This window comes from Labeo rohita, chromosome 5 (assembly GCF_022985175.1).
Source record: "Labeo rohita strain BAU-BD-2019 chromosome 5, IGBB_LRoh.1.0, whole genome shotgun sequence".
NCBI classification, from domain to species: domain Eukaryota; kingdom Metazoa; phylum Chordata; class Actinopteri; order Cypriniformes; family Cyprinidae; genus Labeo; species Labeo rohita.
This window is the reverse complement of record NC_066873.1, coordinates 42,540,338-42,557,585: the sequence shown is the minus strand read 5'-3', so window position 1 is coordinate 42,557,585 and position 17,248 is coordinate 42,540,338. Positions and strand designations below refer to the sequence as shown.

At 33.2% G+C, this 17,248-nt stretch overlaps 1 protein-coding gene across 1 annotated transcript; it reads left to right on the top strand.

The window, feature by feature from the left end:
* The first annotated feature begins 1,950 nt into the window (after positions 1–1,950).
* Positions 1,951–16,532, top strand: smad4b (SMAD family member 4b). Its single transcript, XM_051109278.1, has 11 exons — positions 1,951–2,006; positions 3,323–3,671; positions 4,252–4,426; positions 4,524–4,553; positions 8,170–8,382; positions 8,540–8,644; positions 8,730–8,780; positions 10,310–10,493; positions 11,955–12,123; positions 12,572–12,710; positions 14,049–16,532. Exons 2-11 carry the CDS (start codon positions 3,432–3,434, stop codon positions 14,258–14,260), a joined length of 1,518 nt encoding a protein of 505 aa, XP_050965235.1. The 5' UTR covers positions 1,951–2,006; positions 3,323–3,431; the 3' UTR covers positions 14,261–16,532.
* Positions 16,533–17,248: the final 716 nt, after the last annotated feature.

The window sequence follows — 17,248 nt, the reverse complement described above, 5'->3', positions numbered from 1 at the left end:
CAGCAGATTAAAAAAATCATAGTCTAGGAGTGCCAATTCTTAAATTACATGCAAAAATGTACTATTCTTTTACATTTATGTGAAACAGTATGCAGTATATAACTAGATAGTAAAGTTCATAGACAAACTTTAAGTTGGCTTGAAAAAGCCTAGCCAGAAAGTTTTAAAAGTTTTAAGTCTGACTGTTTTCAGTTTAAAATAGTTTGAAAGATTAAAGTCTGAATGTTTTGAAGGCAATACAATCTATTAGAAAAACAGATAGATATGGTGTTGCTGTGTGGTTGCTAGGTTACTCAGGGTGGTTGCTAGGGCGGCTGCTAAGGTGTTGCTAGGCAGTTTCTAGGGTACTGAGCGTGGTTGCTAGGGTATCCAGGGCGGTCGCTAGGGTGTTGCTAAGCAGTTGCTAGAGTACACAGGGTGGTTGCTAAGGTGTTGTTAGGCAGTTGCTAAGGTACTCAGGGTGGTTGCTAGGGTGTTGCTATGCGGTTGCTATGCTTCCTGGGATGGTTACTAAGTTGTTGCTAGGCGGTTGCTAGGGTACTCAAGGTGTTTGCTAGGGTGTTGCTATGCGGTTGCTAGGGTACCCAGGGGTGGTTGCTAAGGTGTTGCTAGGTGGTTGCTAGGGTACCCAGGGTGGTTGCTAAGGTGTTGCTAGGCGGTTGCTAGGGCACCCGGGGTGGTTGCTAAGGTGTTGCTAGGCAGTTGCTAGGGTACTCAGGGTGATTGCTATGGTGTTACTATCATGTTGTTACCATGATTAGCAAGTTTAACATGTTACTAGCATGTTTCTAACATGATTAGCATGTTACTAGCATGATTCTAGCATGATTAGCATGTTGTTATCATGTGTCTAGCATGATTAGCATGTTACTAGCATGATTCTAACATGGTTAGCAAGTTACTAGCATGTTTCTAGGATGATTAGCATGTTACTAACATGATTCTAGCATGATTAGCAAGTTACTAACACGATTAACATGTTACTAGCATGTTTCTAGCATCATTAGCATGTTACTAGCATGATTCTAGCATGATTATCAAGTTATTAACATGTTTCTAGCATGATTAACATGTTACTAGCATGTTGCTGCCATAATTAGCATGATTAGCATACTGCTAACATGATTTAAATAGATTAGAAATATTAGATGAGTTTGAATGAGTCTAAATGGATTAGTAATAGTACATAGAAGTGAAGCTTCATTTAGTCTCAAAGGATTCTTGGAGTTTAGATTTGAATTTTGACAGTTGGAGTTTGAAGAGTGTTGCTCATTTGAACATTCCGTCAATGTAAATCTATGGGATTTTTTGGTGGTTTTGACAGTCTGGTTTACGAAAACCGTAAGGCGGATCAGTTAGAAAAGATATAGGAACCCGAGTCAGACCGGTCTGCAGGTCTGGGCCGAGTTTGGTGGCTGTAGCTTAAAAGCTCTAGGAGGAGATACGTTTTAAAAAAGGGTCTCAGAAGAAGAAGAAGAAGAAGTTTAAATACAATATCAGTAAGTTTTTCCAAGCCAACTTAATAACAGCTTCAAATATCTTTGCTGAACTGTTGCATAACTTGGTCTTGGTGAAGATTCTCGTTCAAATTGCTGCAGATATTTCTTCCAGCTCATTCATCAAGATGTAAATAAATTCATACGCACGGCATTGTGGGATACAGTTTCCCGCAGTGTGTAAATATAACAAGTCTTCCAGGAATTCTGTGCATACAGCCAATCTGCATACTGATGTGTGCACAGTATTACTGCGGTACTGTCTGCTGTTGTAAACATAACGCTGTTTAGTAAGATTAAACATTCTCGTGCTATTATAAAACACATTTAGCCTACGTTTGGCCTTTTAAATCTTTCACCAGCTGTTTAACTCGAGCAGTTTTCGGTCGTGAACCAAGAGCAGACGCATCTGTGTGGGCGGGGCGTATTTACGCTCACGGCGACGTCACTCGAGCGATGACATCACAGCGCTTACGTAGAGACAGTCTCCGTGCCTTGACGCCATGAATCGTAAGTGTTTCTGTTTGTATTTTCTTTTTTAATTTTTAATTTCTGCCTCATATCGTTCTCTAGCTATAATGTAGGCACTTTATGTGTACATTCCCCACATATATAGAGAGTCTATGTTAGCTAGTTAGCTCGTTAGCCTCATAGTGAGATCAGTTGTATTGTCATAGAGTGAACTGTGATTTATTATTATCACGTTCGCATATTTGAATGCTGTAATAATTAAGCGTAATAATGTGCTTTTGATGAGTTTAGAATTTGTTAATAGATCAATCTGACTCATTGGGATGCTATGTGTTTTCATCATTACTGTTTTAAGTGTTAATTAAACTGATTAACCAATAATTCTGCATAAATATGAACAGAATTATCTGTAAATTAGCTTTTAGCATCAATAGTAATTATATGTGGTATGTAAATTCTTAATTAGTTTGTTTATTTGTCCAGAACATAATGTTTTAGTTTGATACATATCTATCTTGTATGTGTGTGTGTGGGTATATATATATATATGTATGTGTGACCCTGGACCACAAAGCCAGTCATAAGTGTCAGTTTTTCAAAATTGAGCTTTATGCATGACCTGAAAGCTGAATAAATAAGCTTTCCATCGATGTATGGTTTGTTAGGATAGAACGATATTTGGCTGAGATACAACTATTTCAGTATATGGAATCTGAGGGTGCAAAAAATTCAAAATATTGAGAAAATTGCCTTTAAAGTTGTCCAAATTAAGTTCTTTGCAATGCCTGTTACTAATCAAAAATTAAGTTTTGATATATTTACAGTAGGAAATCTACAAAATATCTTTATGGAACGTGATCTTTACTTAATTTCCTAATGATTTTTGGCATAAAAGAAAAATCTATAATTTTGACCCGTACAATGTATTTTTGGCCATTGCTACAAATTTACTCCAGCGACTTAAGACTGGTTTTTTGTCGTATATGTGACCCTGGACCACAAAACCAGTCTTAAGTCACTGGGGTAAATTTGTCAAAAGGGTAAATTTTTTTTTTTTTAAATTGAGATTTGTACATCATCTTAAAGCTGAATAAATAAGCTTTCCATTAAAAATCTGGAATCTGAGGGTGCAAAAAAAAACCAAACATTGAGAAAATCGCCTTTAAAGTTGTCCAAATGAAATTCTTAGCAATGCATATTACTAATCAAACATTAAGTTTCGATATATTTAAGGTAGGAAATTTACAAAATGTCTTCATGGAACATGATCTTTACTTAATATCCTAATGCCTGGCATTGACCCATGCAATGTATTGTTGGCTATTGCCGTGCGCTTACAATCTCTGTGTTTTTAGGCCAATGTGGACCACGTCTAGACATCAGGGTGTGAAGACAGACGCTCGGGAGGCTTGAAGGACGTTGGTTTGTTTATTCTCACCTGTGGTTGAGTGTAATTCCAGCAGCATGTCCGTCTCCAGCACACCCACCAGTAATGATGCCTGTCTGAGCATCGTCCACAGTCTTATGTGCCATCGACAGGGAGGAGAGAGCGAGTCTTTCTCCAAACGAGCGATAGAGAGCTTGGTAAAGAAGCTAAAAGAGAAGAAGGATGAGTTAGACTCTCTGATCACTGCCATCACTACGAACGGAGCTCATCCCAGTAAATGTGTGACTATACAACGCACACTAGACGGTAGATTACAGGTCTGTTTGAGGATAAAAATTGACTGTTTTATTGTATTAAATGAATAGTTCACCCAAAAATTACAATTTGCTGAAAATGCACTCACCCTCAGGCCATCCAAGATGTAGATTAATTTGCTTCTTCATCACAGATTTGGAGAAATTGAGTATTACGTTACTTGCTCACCAATGTATCCTCTGCAGTGAAACGGTGCCGTCGAAATGAGAGTCCAAACAGCTGATAAAAAGCATCACAATAACCCATAAGTAATCCACACCACTACAGTCTATCGATTAATGTCTTATGGAGCAAAAAGCTGCAAGTTTGTCTCATGCTGACGGCACCCATTCACTGAATAGGATCTATTGGTGAGCAAGTGATGTAATGCTAAATTTCTCCAAAACTGTTCTGATGAAGAAGCAAACTCTTCTACATCTGTTGTGCACTGAGGGTGAGTACAGTTCAAGCATATTTTCATTTTTGGGTCAGCTGTTCCTTTAAGATGATCTAGAAATGGAAGTTATTCTGGTTCTATGTTTGATCTTCTCTGACCACAGTTCTGCTGTGATGATGTGTAAATGCATTTTATTTGTTTCTCAGGTGGCCGGTCGTAAAGGATTTCCTCATGTTATATACGCACGGCTGTGGCGATGGCCGGACCTGCACAAAAATGAGCTGAAACATGTGAAATACTGCCAGTTTGCCTTCGACCTGAAATGCGACAGCGTGTGCGTGAACCCATACCACTATGAGAGGGTCGTGTCTCCAAGCATCGGTGAATTGTTTTCTGTCTTCATGCTATGATATGAAACTTTCTTATAATGTAGAATAATTCTTATTTACATGATCTCTCTCTGTCTTTCCTTTTTCAGATCTTTCTGTTCTAACGCTGGGCGGCCCAGGTGAGGGAGCTCTTAATTAATTTGATTTTAGTTATTTATTTGTTTATTTTTTAGAATCGACCTTAGATTTAGATATTGTTATATTTCATTTAAATATATATTTTGTGTACTACCATTCAGAAGTTTGGGGATAGACATTACATTAAGTTGACTGAAAGTGGCAGTAATGACATTTATAATTTATAATGTTGCAAAAATATTCTAATTCCAAAGATGTTATTCTTTTAAACTTTCTAGTCATATATATATAATTTAATTTAAAATATTATATTATATATTATATTATTATATTATATTATTTATAATATAGAAAAAAACGCATAACTGTTTTCAACATTGAAAATAATGCATGTTTCTTGAGCAGCAAATTAGAATGATTTCTGAAGGATCATGTGACACTGAAGACTGAAATTCTGCTTTGCATCAAAGAAGTAAATAGCTTTTTAAAATATATTCAAATACAAAACATTTATTTTAAATGGAAATAGTATTTCACAATATTACTGCTTTTACTGTATTTTTGGTCTAATAAATGCAGTCTTGTTGAGCAGAAGAGATTTAAAAAAAATGTAAAAATCTTACAGACCTTAATCTCTCCCATATCACTCTCTGACATTCCATGTCCTTTCATTTAATTTATTTACTAATTAGCCATACAATAAGCAGGATAGTATACAGTCTGTTTCCTAGTGGAATTTATTTTGGCATGGGGGAGCACAGGGCACAACCTAACACTTTTTGAATTTCTCAGTTTGTGTAAATTCACGTGGGGTTTAGATTATAATTTTTTTTAATCCACATTAATTCCACATTAGTTACTAATGTCTAGTAAATAATGTCTAGTATGTTGCTCTGTTTCATAAATAGTGTATACAGTATAAATACAGTTTTTCGTTATTTACCTCAAAAGAAAGGAAGTGAAATGTGACAACATGCCCCGTAGGTGGGGTACATTGTAACATGACCATATGACATCTTAAAATGTTATCTGATCTAATGAAAAATATATACAAGACAAACTAAAATATTTTGTCAATAAAATAAAATTATTCACTTTTTCAAATAAAATAATGGAGTTTTTTTTAAGAATTAAAAATAATCTAATTTTAGAGTTTGACAATGAACACATTGCAACCATGCTTGGGACGGCCCTGATCGCAAAACACAGCTGTACAGTATAGTTGAAAACAATGTGCGCAAATGAAGAAACGCATTCAGACATTCAGAAAAAACACCCCTGTCTCTTCACACACAGCTCTCATAGAACACGAGACACATAAACGAGCTACAACGTTTCCATCAGCATGACTGGAATTTAAAACTGGTTTGTGTCTTCTGCTGGTTTGCGAAGCATTTATAAACTATCTAAGATGATAAATAACAGATTAGAGATTAAAATAATAGCAGATTTGTCTCATTTTAAATGAATATGAAAAACTGAGGTAAAAATTTCAGCCAGAAATTTACTTTTACTATGGTAAAATAAATATTCAGCGATATCTTTTGCTTTTCAGCACTTTTTTCTCTGTATAGTGTTGATATGGCAACTAGTAAATAGAGGAGACCGGGGATGAAAGTAACACTTTTTGTTTGAGCATCAGTAACTCAGTGGTTGTTTGTGCTAGGTCTCTCAAACTTTGATATATGGTAGCCACATTTGTCTACTACAAATAAAACTCACTTGGACATGTACTGCATAATCACAGATTATGTAAGTTAATGTCAAATACAAAGAATTCCGTTGTTACAACCTACCCCACTACTGGGGTGAGTTGTAACACAGGCTGGGGATAGATGTAACAGTGTGAAGTAATTTGCTGAAACTTCCAATTTATGTAAAAACTTGACTGAAAAACAAAGAATAATCAGTTATTTATTTATTTTTTTTAATAAAGTGAACCATTTAAAGTGATGACAAACATTGTACTGTATTCATTTTAGGACTTTAAATTTAGCACAAAAACAAATGCTGTGTGTGTACTGTATTCAGTCACTAGCTGTGTTGCCATCAGTGTTGGTGGTAACGCATTACAAGTAACGCGAGTTACGTAAAAATATTACTTTTTTCAAGTAACTAGTAAAGTAACACATTACTTTTGAATTTCTTAGAAAATATGCGAGTTACTTTTTCATATAAGTAACACCAGTTACTTTTTTCCCCATTTATTGATTAACAAGTGTCCTATTGGGAAATTCGGAGTAAACATGATGTTACTGTGTTCTAGACTAAACGTGAACGTGCATTAATCTATCTCACTCACAAAAAACAGATTCAGTATTCCTCAAAATGAATAAAAACAGTGAAATGCAAACTCAGAATACGATGCAACCCTGCAGTAATTAAAAATGTTAAATAAAACAAATATCCTTCATGTATTTAATCCCATTTTATTAACCAGTGTCTTTGCTTCTGACCTTTAATGATGCAATTCAACCATACTAATAAGCAAAAATTACTTTAGATAAACTAAAGTAAATTTGTGCTTAATTTTTATATAGCTGAAGAGTGATCTCCTGCATAAATGTACTTTTCTTTCAGCCTGAGGTGAATTCATTTCACTTTTGGTGTAAAAGGGCTTTTACATTAGAATTGTTTTATATTAAAAACAAAGAAGCAAGCCCTGCCCAGATTTAAAAAGTAACGCAAAAACATAACACATTTACTTTCCATAAAAAGTAACTAAGCAACATAATTAGTTATTTTTTCAGGGAGTAACGCAAAATTGTAATGCATTACTTTTAAGTAACCTTCCCCAACACTGGTTGCCATCTACCTATTTTATGTGAATTTTGGAATATCATTTAAAAAAATGCTGGATGGAAATGTCAAGATGCAGGTGCACAAAAAAATGTATGTGCTCATTTGACGCGGATAGTGTTTTTGCCCAATAAGAAGATGCTCATAAACTATGATGGAAACACATTTTACATAAATCCCTTTATGTGCAACAAAAACCTCAAATGACTTTGCCTCAATAGAGGATGTAATTGGATAATTGGTCTCATTGAAATAAACATAAGGAGTTGGTTGTAACATTTTTAATGAACTGTTACAACTATCCCCACCCCAAACAGCCAAAACATAGCAAACTGTTTTAACATGTGAATTTTAAGTTAGCATGAATGCAAAGTATCAAACTAGAAACTAGAACTATTAAACTATTAAACTAAAAAAACAGCTACTTTAGGTTATGTAAGTCAAATAATTGTATCTACAACACAATGATTGCTAGGCAAAAAATAATCTTAATGAAAAAAAATTACTTTCTTTCCTGAAAATCATTTTTTTATCATTTCAGTCATAAAATCTACAATGTTTCTCACATTCACATGCCACTTCTTCTGTAACATTAAAAATGTGAATGGAGTGTATGATATTGATGGCATCACCACAACTCCTTTCTGACTTGTGAAACTGGAAGTGTTGCAACAAACCCGTGTTACAACACTCCCCTACCGTAAATTTGGTTAATCTAGCATGTGTGGAAATATTTAAATCACGTGTGTTACAATTAACCCCGTGTTAGTTTGTTCCCCACGCTCCCCTAATGATCTGATAGCTGTATGTGATCCAATGCAGATTGTTGAATAAGTCATTGTGCCTGTGTATGAGTAGGTCCGAGTGTCGATCCCCTGGTGAAGGATGAGTTCGATGGTCAGCCGTCTCATTCTGCAGCTGATGGAGGTCACAGTATTCAAACCATCCAGCACACAGCGTCTTCCTCTGCCCCGCCCGACGCTTTCAACAGCCCCGCCCTCCTGCCGCCGACTGATTCCACGAGCTCCGCCTCCACTTCTGCATTCACCAGTATGGCTGGCGGTCAAACCAGTAAGTCATTATTTCATCCTTTTGTACAACCAGCAGGACAGAATGCAACTCCTGTGTACATGTCGTGCACCACTTCTTGCTACAGTCCAGTCAAATCAATGATCTGATATAGATGATATAGCTTTATGTATGAAATCCACATGTTTTTCTCTATTAGATGCCCCTAGCTCATGGCCCAGAGGAAGCAGTTTTCCTCCCAGCATCCCACATCAGAACGGCCACCTGCAGCACCACCCTCCTCTTCCTCACACGGGCCAATACTGTGAGTTACTAGAACTACCCCTAACTACCATCACTGCCTATTTTACTCTCATCATTAAATGTTTCTCTTTGTTTGTTTTGGTCAGGGTCAGTACATAATGAACTGGCGTTCCAGCCGCCTATATCTACCCATCCAGGTGAGGAAAAAAACACTGCATCCCAATTCACACACTAGAGAAACTATAGTATGTGAGATATGAATTTAAGGGCCTTTCACATCAAGAATGATAACTATATTAGCGTCCACACCAAAGCACAATATTGGACTGGTTATTATAAGCACGCACTGTGGTTTTATCATCTGCTGCATTAAATGCTCAAGCTTTTTGAAGTCAGGTGGATTTTGTCATTGGTGTGAACGGGCCTTTAGTCTGTTGCAGTTATAACTGTTAATTAAAACTAAACTTATTAAAAAGTGGTAACGCTTACAGTAAGGTTCCATTTGTTGACATTAGTTAACTAGATTATTTAACATTAACTAACAATAAAAATACATTTATTAATCTTAGTTAGTGTTTAGTACACTGTAAAAAACAAAAAACAAAAAAAAAAAACATCCAGTGAAATTTACGGTTAAAAAGACGGCAGCTGTGCTTGCCAGAATATTACTGTAATAAATACAGTAGCAACGTTTTAAGTTTTACGGTTTAAACTTAAACTTACATTTAAATACTGTAATTTCATTAACTGATATAATGTTAATGTACCAACCTATTCAATTTTTACAGTTTTTTTTTTAACCGTTAAATTTTTTTTTACGGTGTAGTGTAAGTTTAGTAGTGTAATATTTACTAATGCAATATTAAAATCAAAAGTTGTATATGTTAATATTATTTTATGGATCTGAGCTAAGATGAACTGAAATTCAACAGCTGTATTTTTGGTAACGAAGTGTTATAAAAGATTATTAAATACAGTAAAAATATCTTGTTTTTTACAATAAAGTTTCATTAGTTAATGTGTTACCACATTTTTTACATTAAAATAAAATAAAATTTCAGTTGATGAAAACCTAGTTAGTTCCCATATCATTTAGTTTTAGAATAAATACTAAAACTACAAAAAAAAATCTAAAATGTAATATATTCAAAACAAAAACAAAAAAACTATAAAAAGGACAAAAGCATTAAATGAAAAAAGCATGAACAAAAAATTCAATTAAAAAATTGAGTAAAAACCAAAAAAAAATTCAAATTTAAAAAGCTAATTCAAAATATGAATATAAACTATATAAATAATAATACAATTTCACTGGTCCCTTATCATAATACGCCAAAGATGCATGGATCATACATTATTCCTGGAAAATATTGTGTCTGTAATATGGAATATACATAAATAAAAAATATGTATACGTAGAGGCTTTTTTGGCCTAATATGAAGGCCAAAAAACAACTTTTTTGGCCACAATCCCATGCAGTACGGAAGAGGATGAATTCATTTTACCAGTACATCATCACCTTATCATGTACAGTAGCATTAGTATTGTAATGTGTTTTTACATAGTGACGTATATACTTTTAGTTAATTGGAAAAGGAATCAATACATGCAGCCATTGTTTAACATTGCAATTATGCATATTTCAAAAATCATATTTAAATCCTGTGATATGAGTGTTAAATGTACTAATTGATTTGTAACTGTGCTGTTGCTCTCTTCTCTCAGCTCCAGATTACTGGTGCTCGATTGCCTACTTTGAGATGGACATTCAGGTTGGCGAGACGTTTAAGGTGCCATCCAACTGTCCCATCGTGACGGTGGATGGTTATGTGGATCCGTCAGGCGGAGATCGCTTTTGTCTCGGACAGCTGAGTAACGTACACCGCACAGAGGCCATCGAGAGAGCCAGGTATTATAATTATATCATCACCGGTAACCCTTATCAGTGGTACTTTAGTATTATTGAGATACTATGACAAGTTTTTATTTATATTGTAAATTAAATTGTATTTTTTCATTTAATCTGTTTTAAATTTTAGTTAAAGGTTTTAGTAATTTTGTTGTGTTTTTTTTTTTTTTTTTTTTTTAAATTAATATTAGTTTTATATGTTATATGGTGTTCTTTTTTCTTTTTTTTTTCTCCAGTTTTAGTTATTTTAGTACTTAAACGAATTAAAATGCAAGATAAGAATTATTATTATTAAAAAAAACATTTTTGCTAATTGAAAGCTGAAATATAATCAAAAACAATTTTTGATGGAATTTTTATTTATTAGATTTTTTTCATATTTTTATTATATTATATTATATTATATTATATCATATTATATTATATTATATTAAATTATATTGTATTATATTATTATATATGTTTTTGATTTCATTTTAATTTAAAAGTTTTAGTAGTTTTGTTGCGTATGTTTGTCATTTTTATTATTTTTTTATTTTATTTTAATTGTTTTTTTAATGTTTTATTATATTTCAGTTAAAGATTTATTTCAAGTAACAAAGTTTTTTTTTTTTAGAATATTAATAATGAATAATAAGTCATATTTGATTACAGTCAAAATGATTTATATTTTTTATGGTTTTAGCTTTAGAAAACTGATCTTTATGAAGTATTATTATAATAAAAATGATATTAACATTAAGTAATATATGTGACCCTGGACCACAAAACCAGTCTTAAGTAGCACATGTATATTTGTAGCAATAGCCAATAATATATTGTATGGGTCAAAATTATAGATTTTTCTTTTATGCTTAAAATCATTAGGATATTAAGTGAAGATCATGTATCATGAAGATGTTTTGTAGATTTCCTACCGTAAACATATTAAAGCTTATTTTCAATTAGTAATATGCACTGCTAAAAACTTAATTTAGACAACTTTAAAGTCGATTTTCTCAATATTTAGATTTTTTTGCACCCTCAGATACTAGATTTTCAAATAGTTGTATCTCGGCCAAATATTTTGTACTACCATAACAAACCATACATCAATGGAAAGCTTATTCGTTTTAGTTTTCAGATGGTGTATAAATCTCAAAATCTTCAAAAATTGACCCTTATGACTGGTTTTGTGGTCTAGGTTCACAAATGAAATGATATTTTTTGACTACTAACAGAATATTAGTAATATTAAATAAATCAGATTTTACAGTCAGAATATTAATAATTAAATAATAATAAATCATATTTGTTTACAATCAAAATTATTAGTATTTTTTTATGGTTTTAGTTAACCAACAACGCTGAACAACAAGACATTATGGCAGTCGATTATATTGTCATTTTCCTCCAGCTACCCACAATTCTCCCTTTTCAAGCTGCAAACAAATAAAGCTGACTTTGTTTTCTGTCCTCCAGGCTTCATATCGGTAAAGGTGTTCAGCTGGAGTGTAAAGGCGAGGGTGACGTGTGGGTGCGCTGTCTCAGTGATCACGCTGTCTTTGTCCAGAGTTATTATCTGGACCGCGAGGCTGGACGAGCGCCGGGTGACGCCGTCCACAAGATTTACCCCAGTGCCTACATCAAGGTAACACAAGCGCCCACTCCACCTGGTATTTACAGTATATACTGAAATTTTCACAAATAAACAAAAGTATCTTCTTGGACATTGTACCATTATAATGCAGTATTCTTTTGAAGTGCCTTTGAAATACTGTGGCATATGAGTATGGCAGAGTAAGGAAGCCACTCTTTTTTTTTTTTTTTTTTTTTTTTTTTTTTTAAGCAGTTAAACTACAGTCAAGCAACTTTTTTTAGAGTTAGCCACACCAGTAGTAGTTTAAGCTGTAATATTCTTTACGTGGCTTTAATTAAAACAAAGTGTACAGTATGGCAGCAGGAGTACCACATTCAAGAATAAATCAGCATGTTTTTACTGCTCACACTGCGTAACACATTCATCACTACTGAATATCAAAGGCGTGAGGTTGCATTGAATTAGCCTCTGGTTTAATGTGTGTGTTTTGTGTCTGCAGGTGTTTGATCTGCGTCAGTGTCATCGGCAGATGCAGCAGCAGGCGGCGACGGCTCAAGCTGCGGCCGCTGCGCAGGCGGCTGCGGTGGCGGGAAACATCCCGGGCCCGGGTTCGGTGGGAGGCATCGCTCCTGCTATCAGTGAGTCTTATTAACTTTCACTGATACCTTTATAGATTTATATTACATCAGTTTTCTGCCATGATTTTCATAACATTTATTTTTGTTAACCTTTTTCTTTAATTAAATACTGGAAAAAAGTGATTCATATGATGTTTGGATCCTTCTTTGTAAATAGATAGATAGATAGATAGATAGATAGACAGATAGACAGATAGATAGATAGATAGAACTTGTAAGGATTTTTTTATTAAAACAATAAATAAATAAATATAAAAATGCTGGAATCAAATAATTTTCAGGATGTTTGGACCTTATAAGGATTTAAAAATAAATAAATAAATAAATGAATGATTGAATTAACCAAATGATTTTCGGGTTGTTCAGATCCTATAAGGATTAAAAAATAAACAAACTACTCTTTAAAAACAAAAAAAAGATTTTCAGGATTTTCGGATTTTATAAGGATGTATTATTTTAAAACATTTATTTACATTTATTTAGTTACGTTATTTATTTACGATTTTTTCATGTTGCATTAATGTTTTTTGTACAAAAATCCTATAATAATTCAGTTAAAAATAAAATATATTAATTTCTGTAATTTTTGACATTGTTTTTAAAATACTAGAATCAAATTATTTTCATGATATTCGGGTCCTATAATGGTTCTTTATTTATCAATTAGAATTTTAATGATGATTTTTTTAAATACGGTAACCTAATGATTTGAATAAAATTCAGTTGTTTTATATATATATATATATATATATATATACAGTTATTTATTTATTTTTGTAAAGATAAATAACTGACTAAATAAATAAATAAATAAATATAAAAATACTGAAACCAAACACTGTTCTAGTAACCTTTTTTAAAAAATATTAGAAACAATAATTTTTGGACATTTATTTCTATTAACAGCTCTTTTAAATAATAAATAAATAAATATATAAACACTGGAACCCATTTTTTCCCTATAACATTCCGTTTCATTAATGGTTGTTTAAAAAAAACTTAAAATGCTTATAATAAATGATTTTTATTATGTTCAATTCTGTTAATGTTTTTTTTTTTTTTTAATGCTGCTACCAAATGATTTGAATAAGATTCTAATTGTAAAGATTCTATAAGTTATATATATAATTATAACCAAATAATTTGAATGATGTTCATTTCTGTTAACATTTAAAAAAAAAAAAGTATTAGTACTAGTTTAAATACAGGTACCAAATGATCTGCTGATGTTTCTTTTTGTGAAGTCTTCTTGAAAGTCTGCATTCTTCCACCAATGCAGGCAAAACATTGCACTAATGTTTCCTGGGTTTAGTAATGATCCCGTCCGCCCATCTTCAGGTCTGTCTGCCGCGGCCGGCATCGGCGTGGACGACCTTCGGCGTCTCTGCATTCTGCGCATGAGTTTCGTGAAGGGCTGGGGTCCCGATTACCCTCGCCAGAGCATCAAGGAGACCCCGTGTTGGATCGAAATTCATTTGCACCGTGCCCTGCAGCTCTTGGACGAGGTTCTGCACACCATGCCTATAGCCGACCCGCAACCTCTGGACTGATGCTCGAACATTTAACCCTCAACCTTGTTATAGTGCATATAGCTCAAAATGACTCCGCTGACCTCATGACCTTCAGTAGAGTCTTCACTGATTTGTTACGCCATCCGGCCAAACACTGAAAACCAGCAATACTACAATATAACACTAACTGATAGATCCACATAGTAAAATTTCCCTTTTTTGAAAACGAGACCTTCACTTTTGATGTTCAAACAAGAAATGGAAGCAGAATAGTTGGAGTGGAGATGTGTGGAGATTTCATATTGCATTTAATCCAGTCAGGTGTGTACAGTGGCCACATACACACTGCAGCGAAATACGCACGTCACTCCTCTTCAGAGCTCAATCCTGTTTTGTGCTCATAATCATTCACACAATACAAGCTAAACAATATGCAGTCGTTTGAAAAAATTGAATGCAACAGTTTTATGACCAGTTTACGAGGAAATTCGTTCAGCTTTTTCGTTCAAACCATTTTCCTGTAAATTATGGCATTAAATTAGTTTTTTGACAAAAGGTTCATACTATGTAAAACGTTGCATTCATTAACAATGGTTAATAAAATTATGTAAACGATTGCATTAAATTGTATACAGTTAATTTATGCAACAATGGTTTTACAAATTCTTTGCAGTGATTTGAACACAATTTATTTATACAATCCTATTGTAAAACCATTCCCACTTAAATTAATAGTATACAATTGAATGCAATCATTTACAGAATTTTGTAAAATAGAAAGCATAATAAAAAAGAAGCTGAATAATTATTTACAAAAAAAAAAAATGTTTACATAATTTGCATGGATTTGAATGCAATAGTTTATAGTTTCACAAACTAAAAGTTGTTTGAATTGTTGAAATGTGGCTCATAAATTTTTTACTGAATGCAGGGTTCGTACAGATACTGTAAAATCACATTTTTCAAGCACTGCGTTTTTGATTTTTAGGGACTTCGATCAGAAATCTCACTTATGTCTTCTATTTCAGATTCTTAAATAAAGACAAATAGATAAAAGTATACTAATAAAAAATGTCAAAATTAAAGTGAAGCACGCACACTAAGTAAAGTAACACTACTATATCATTACAAAGTATACTACACTTTTACTATAGTAAAACCATGGTTAATTTTCTTAAAGGATTTGTATTTGTGTATACTGTCTTTTTTTTTTTTTTTTTTTGCAAAATCGCACCAAAGTTCCGATCTAAATCAAATGATTCATCCCGATCTGAATAATGATTCATGAACCATTCTTTCAGATCAGGACTTGGAGCGCGGATCGCGAATCATTTGACTTACGTTACATACCACGACTCATTTTAGTATCCCAAATCATTTGATTTGAATCATTCAATTCACAAAATGGTTCACAAACCCATTCCGATCTAAATCAAATCATACGCGATAAGCGTAATGATTCGCGATGCGATATCTAACTGGAGTGTTTCGAAACAGTGAATCATTTTGCGATGCAATGGTTTAACTAATTTGGAGTTTCGAAAATCAAACAAATGATGGCGAAATTCGAAAATAATTGTCTCTTTTAATTTGATCTGTTTTATTTGCTAGTGAATCACTTAAAATGAATGATCAAAGTCACGAGTTTGAATCAACTGGAGCGGTTCCAGCGTAAATGACTTCATCTGTTCCTCTTTTCGTGTCTTCAGCCACGTTTACACAACACTGTATGTACTACTACTGCTTGATTGTTTTCTGACATTAACTGAAATAAGCAAAAAATTGTTTTTTTAACTGAGTGAATTTAGCATGACAAGAGAGGTGCTTATTGACAAAATTAAACACATTGTCTTTCAATAATTCAAGCACTTTTCAAGTACCTCTTCAGGAATGTTGCTATTTTCAAGGGTTTTTCAGGCCTTAAGTTTTAAAAAGTCAAATTCAAGTACTTAACGCACTTTAAGCACCTTGTATGAACCCTGTAAATGGAACAACTGAATAGAATTATTTACATTAGAATAGTTTTACAAATGATTTACACAAAATGTATTTGCTTGCGTTTCATAAATGGGACATTCTCATATTTACAGAAATTAAACAGAAATAAATTCGGGATCACATTGTTGCATTTAACAAGTTTAACGAGTTGTATAAAAATGTTTTGACAAACATTAATCATTATATAAGACTATAAACTTGTCTAAGAATTTCTTTACAAATTAATTGCACCAAAATTCTAGTTATAAAACTGCTGCATTCAATGTGTCAATTTACGGCTTTATGTAATTCAATTCACATAATTCATGTATTTCATGTTCAGAAATGACTTTTTATATCTCATTTTGAGAAATTCATTCAGCTTGCTTTGTCTGAATGAGACTTGACTGAGTGTCTTATAGGATTCAAGAAAATGGCAAGAAAACACTATTGTCACTTTCAAATCTTTGCAGTGAGTATGTGGCCAGAATATTGTCCTTTTTGTGTGTGTGTGTTTTTTTTTTTTATTTTGCATTTTTTATAACTCATTTATATCAAGCACTTGGTTACTTTATATCACCTGTGATGATTTTCCCTAAACTTTCCCTAGAAAAGGCTCCACGTCAACAAATTGAGTGCAGTCACGCTGAAATGTAGACTATTAGACACGAAATATGATTTCCTTGAGATGGAGCCAAATGCATTTTGTCTTTGATATGAAACTTTCCCTCCATTTAGCCCAGGTGGGTTCGATACGGTTAATACTGATTCTTTTATTGTACTAACCAGTTGTGTCTTCTCATTGTATGTGCATTTGTATCTTTTTTCTTAGTGATGCATGTTCATGTTGAAATAGGGACGGAGCAACCTGTGATCATCAAAACAGTTGGTGACAGTATTGATATGAAGGTGTGTTCAGAATGGCATACTGTATGTGTATATTGTTCATAGTACACTGTAAAAAGTTTTCACCAGTTTCAACTTAAGTTTAAAATTTTAAGTTAAATCAACTTAAAAGTACAAGTCATTTCAACTCACTTTATTGTGTAT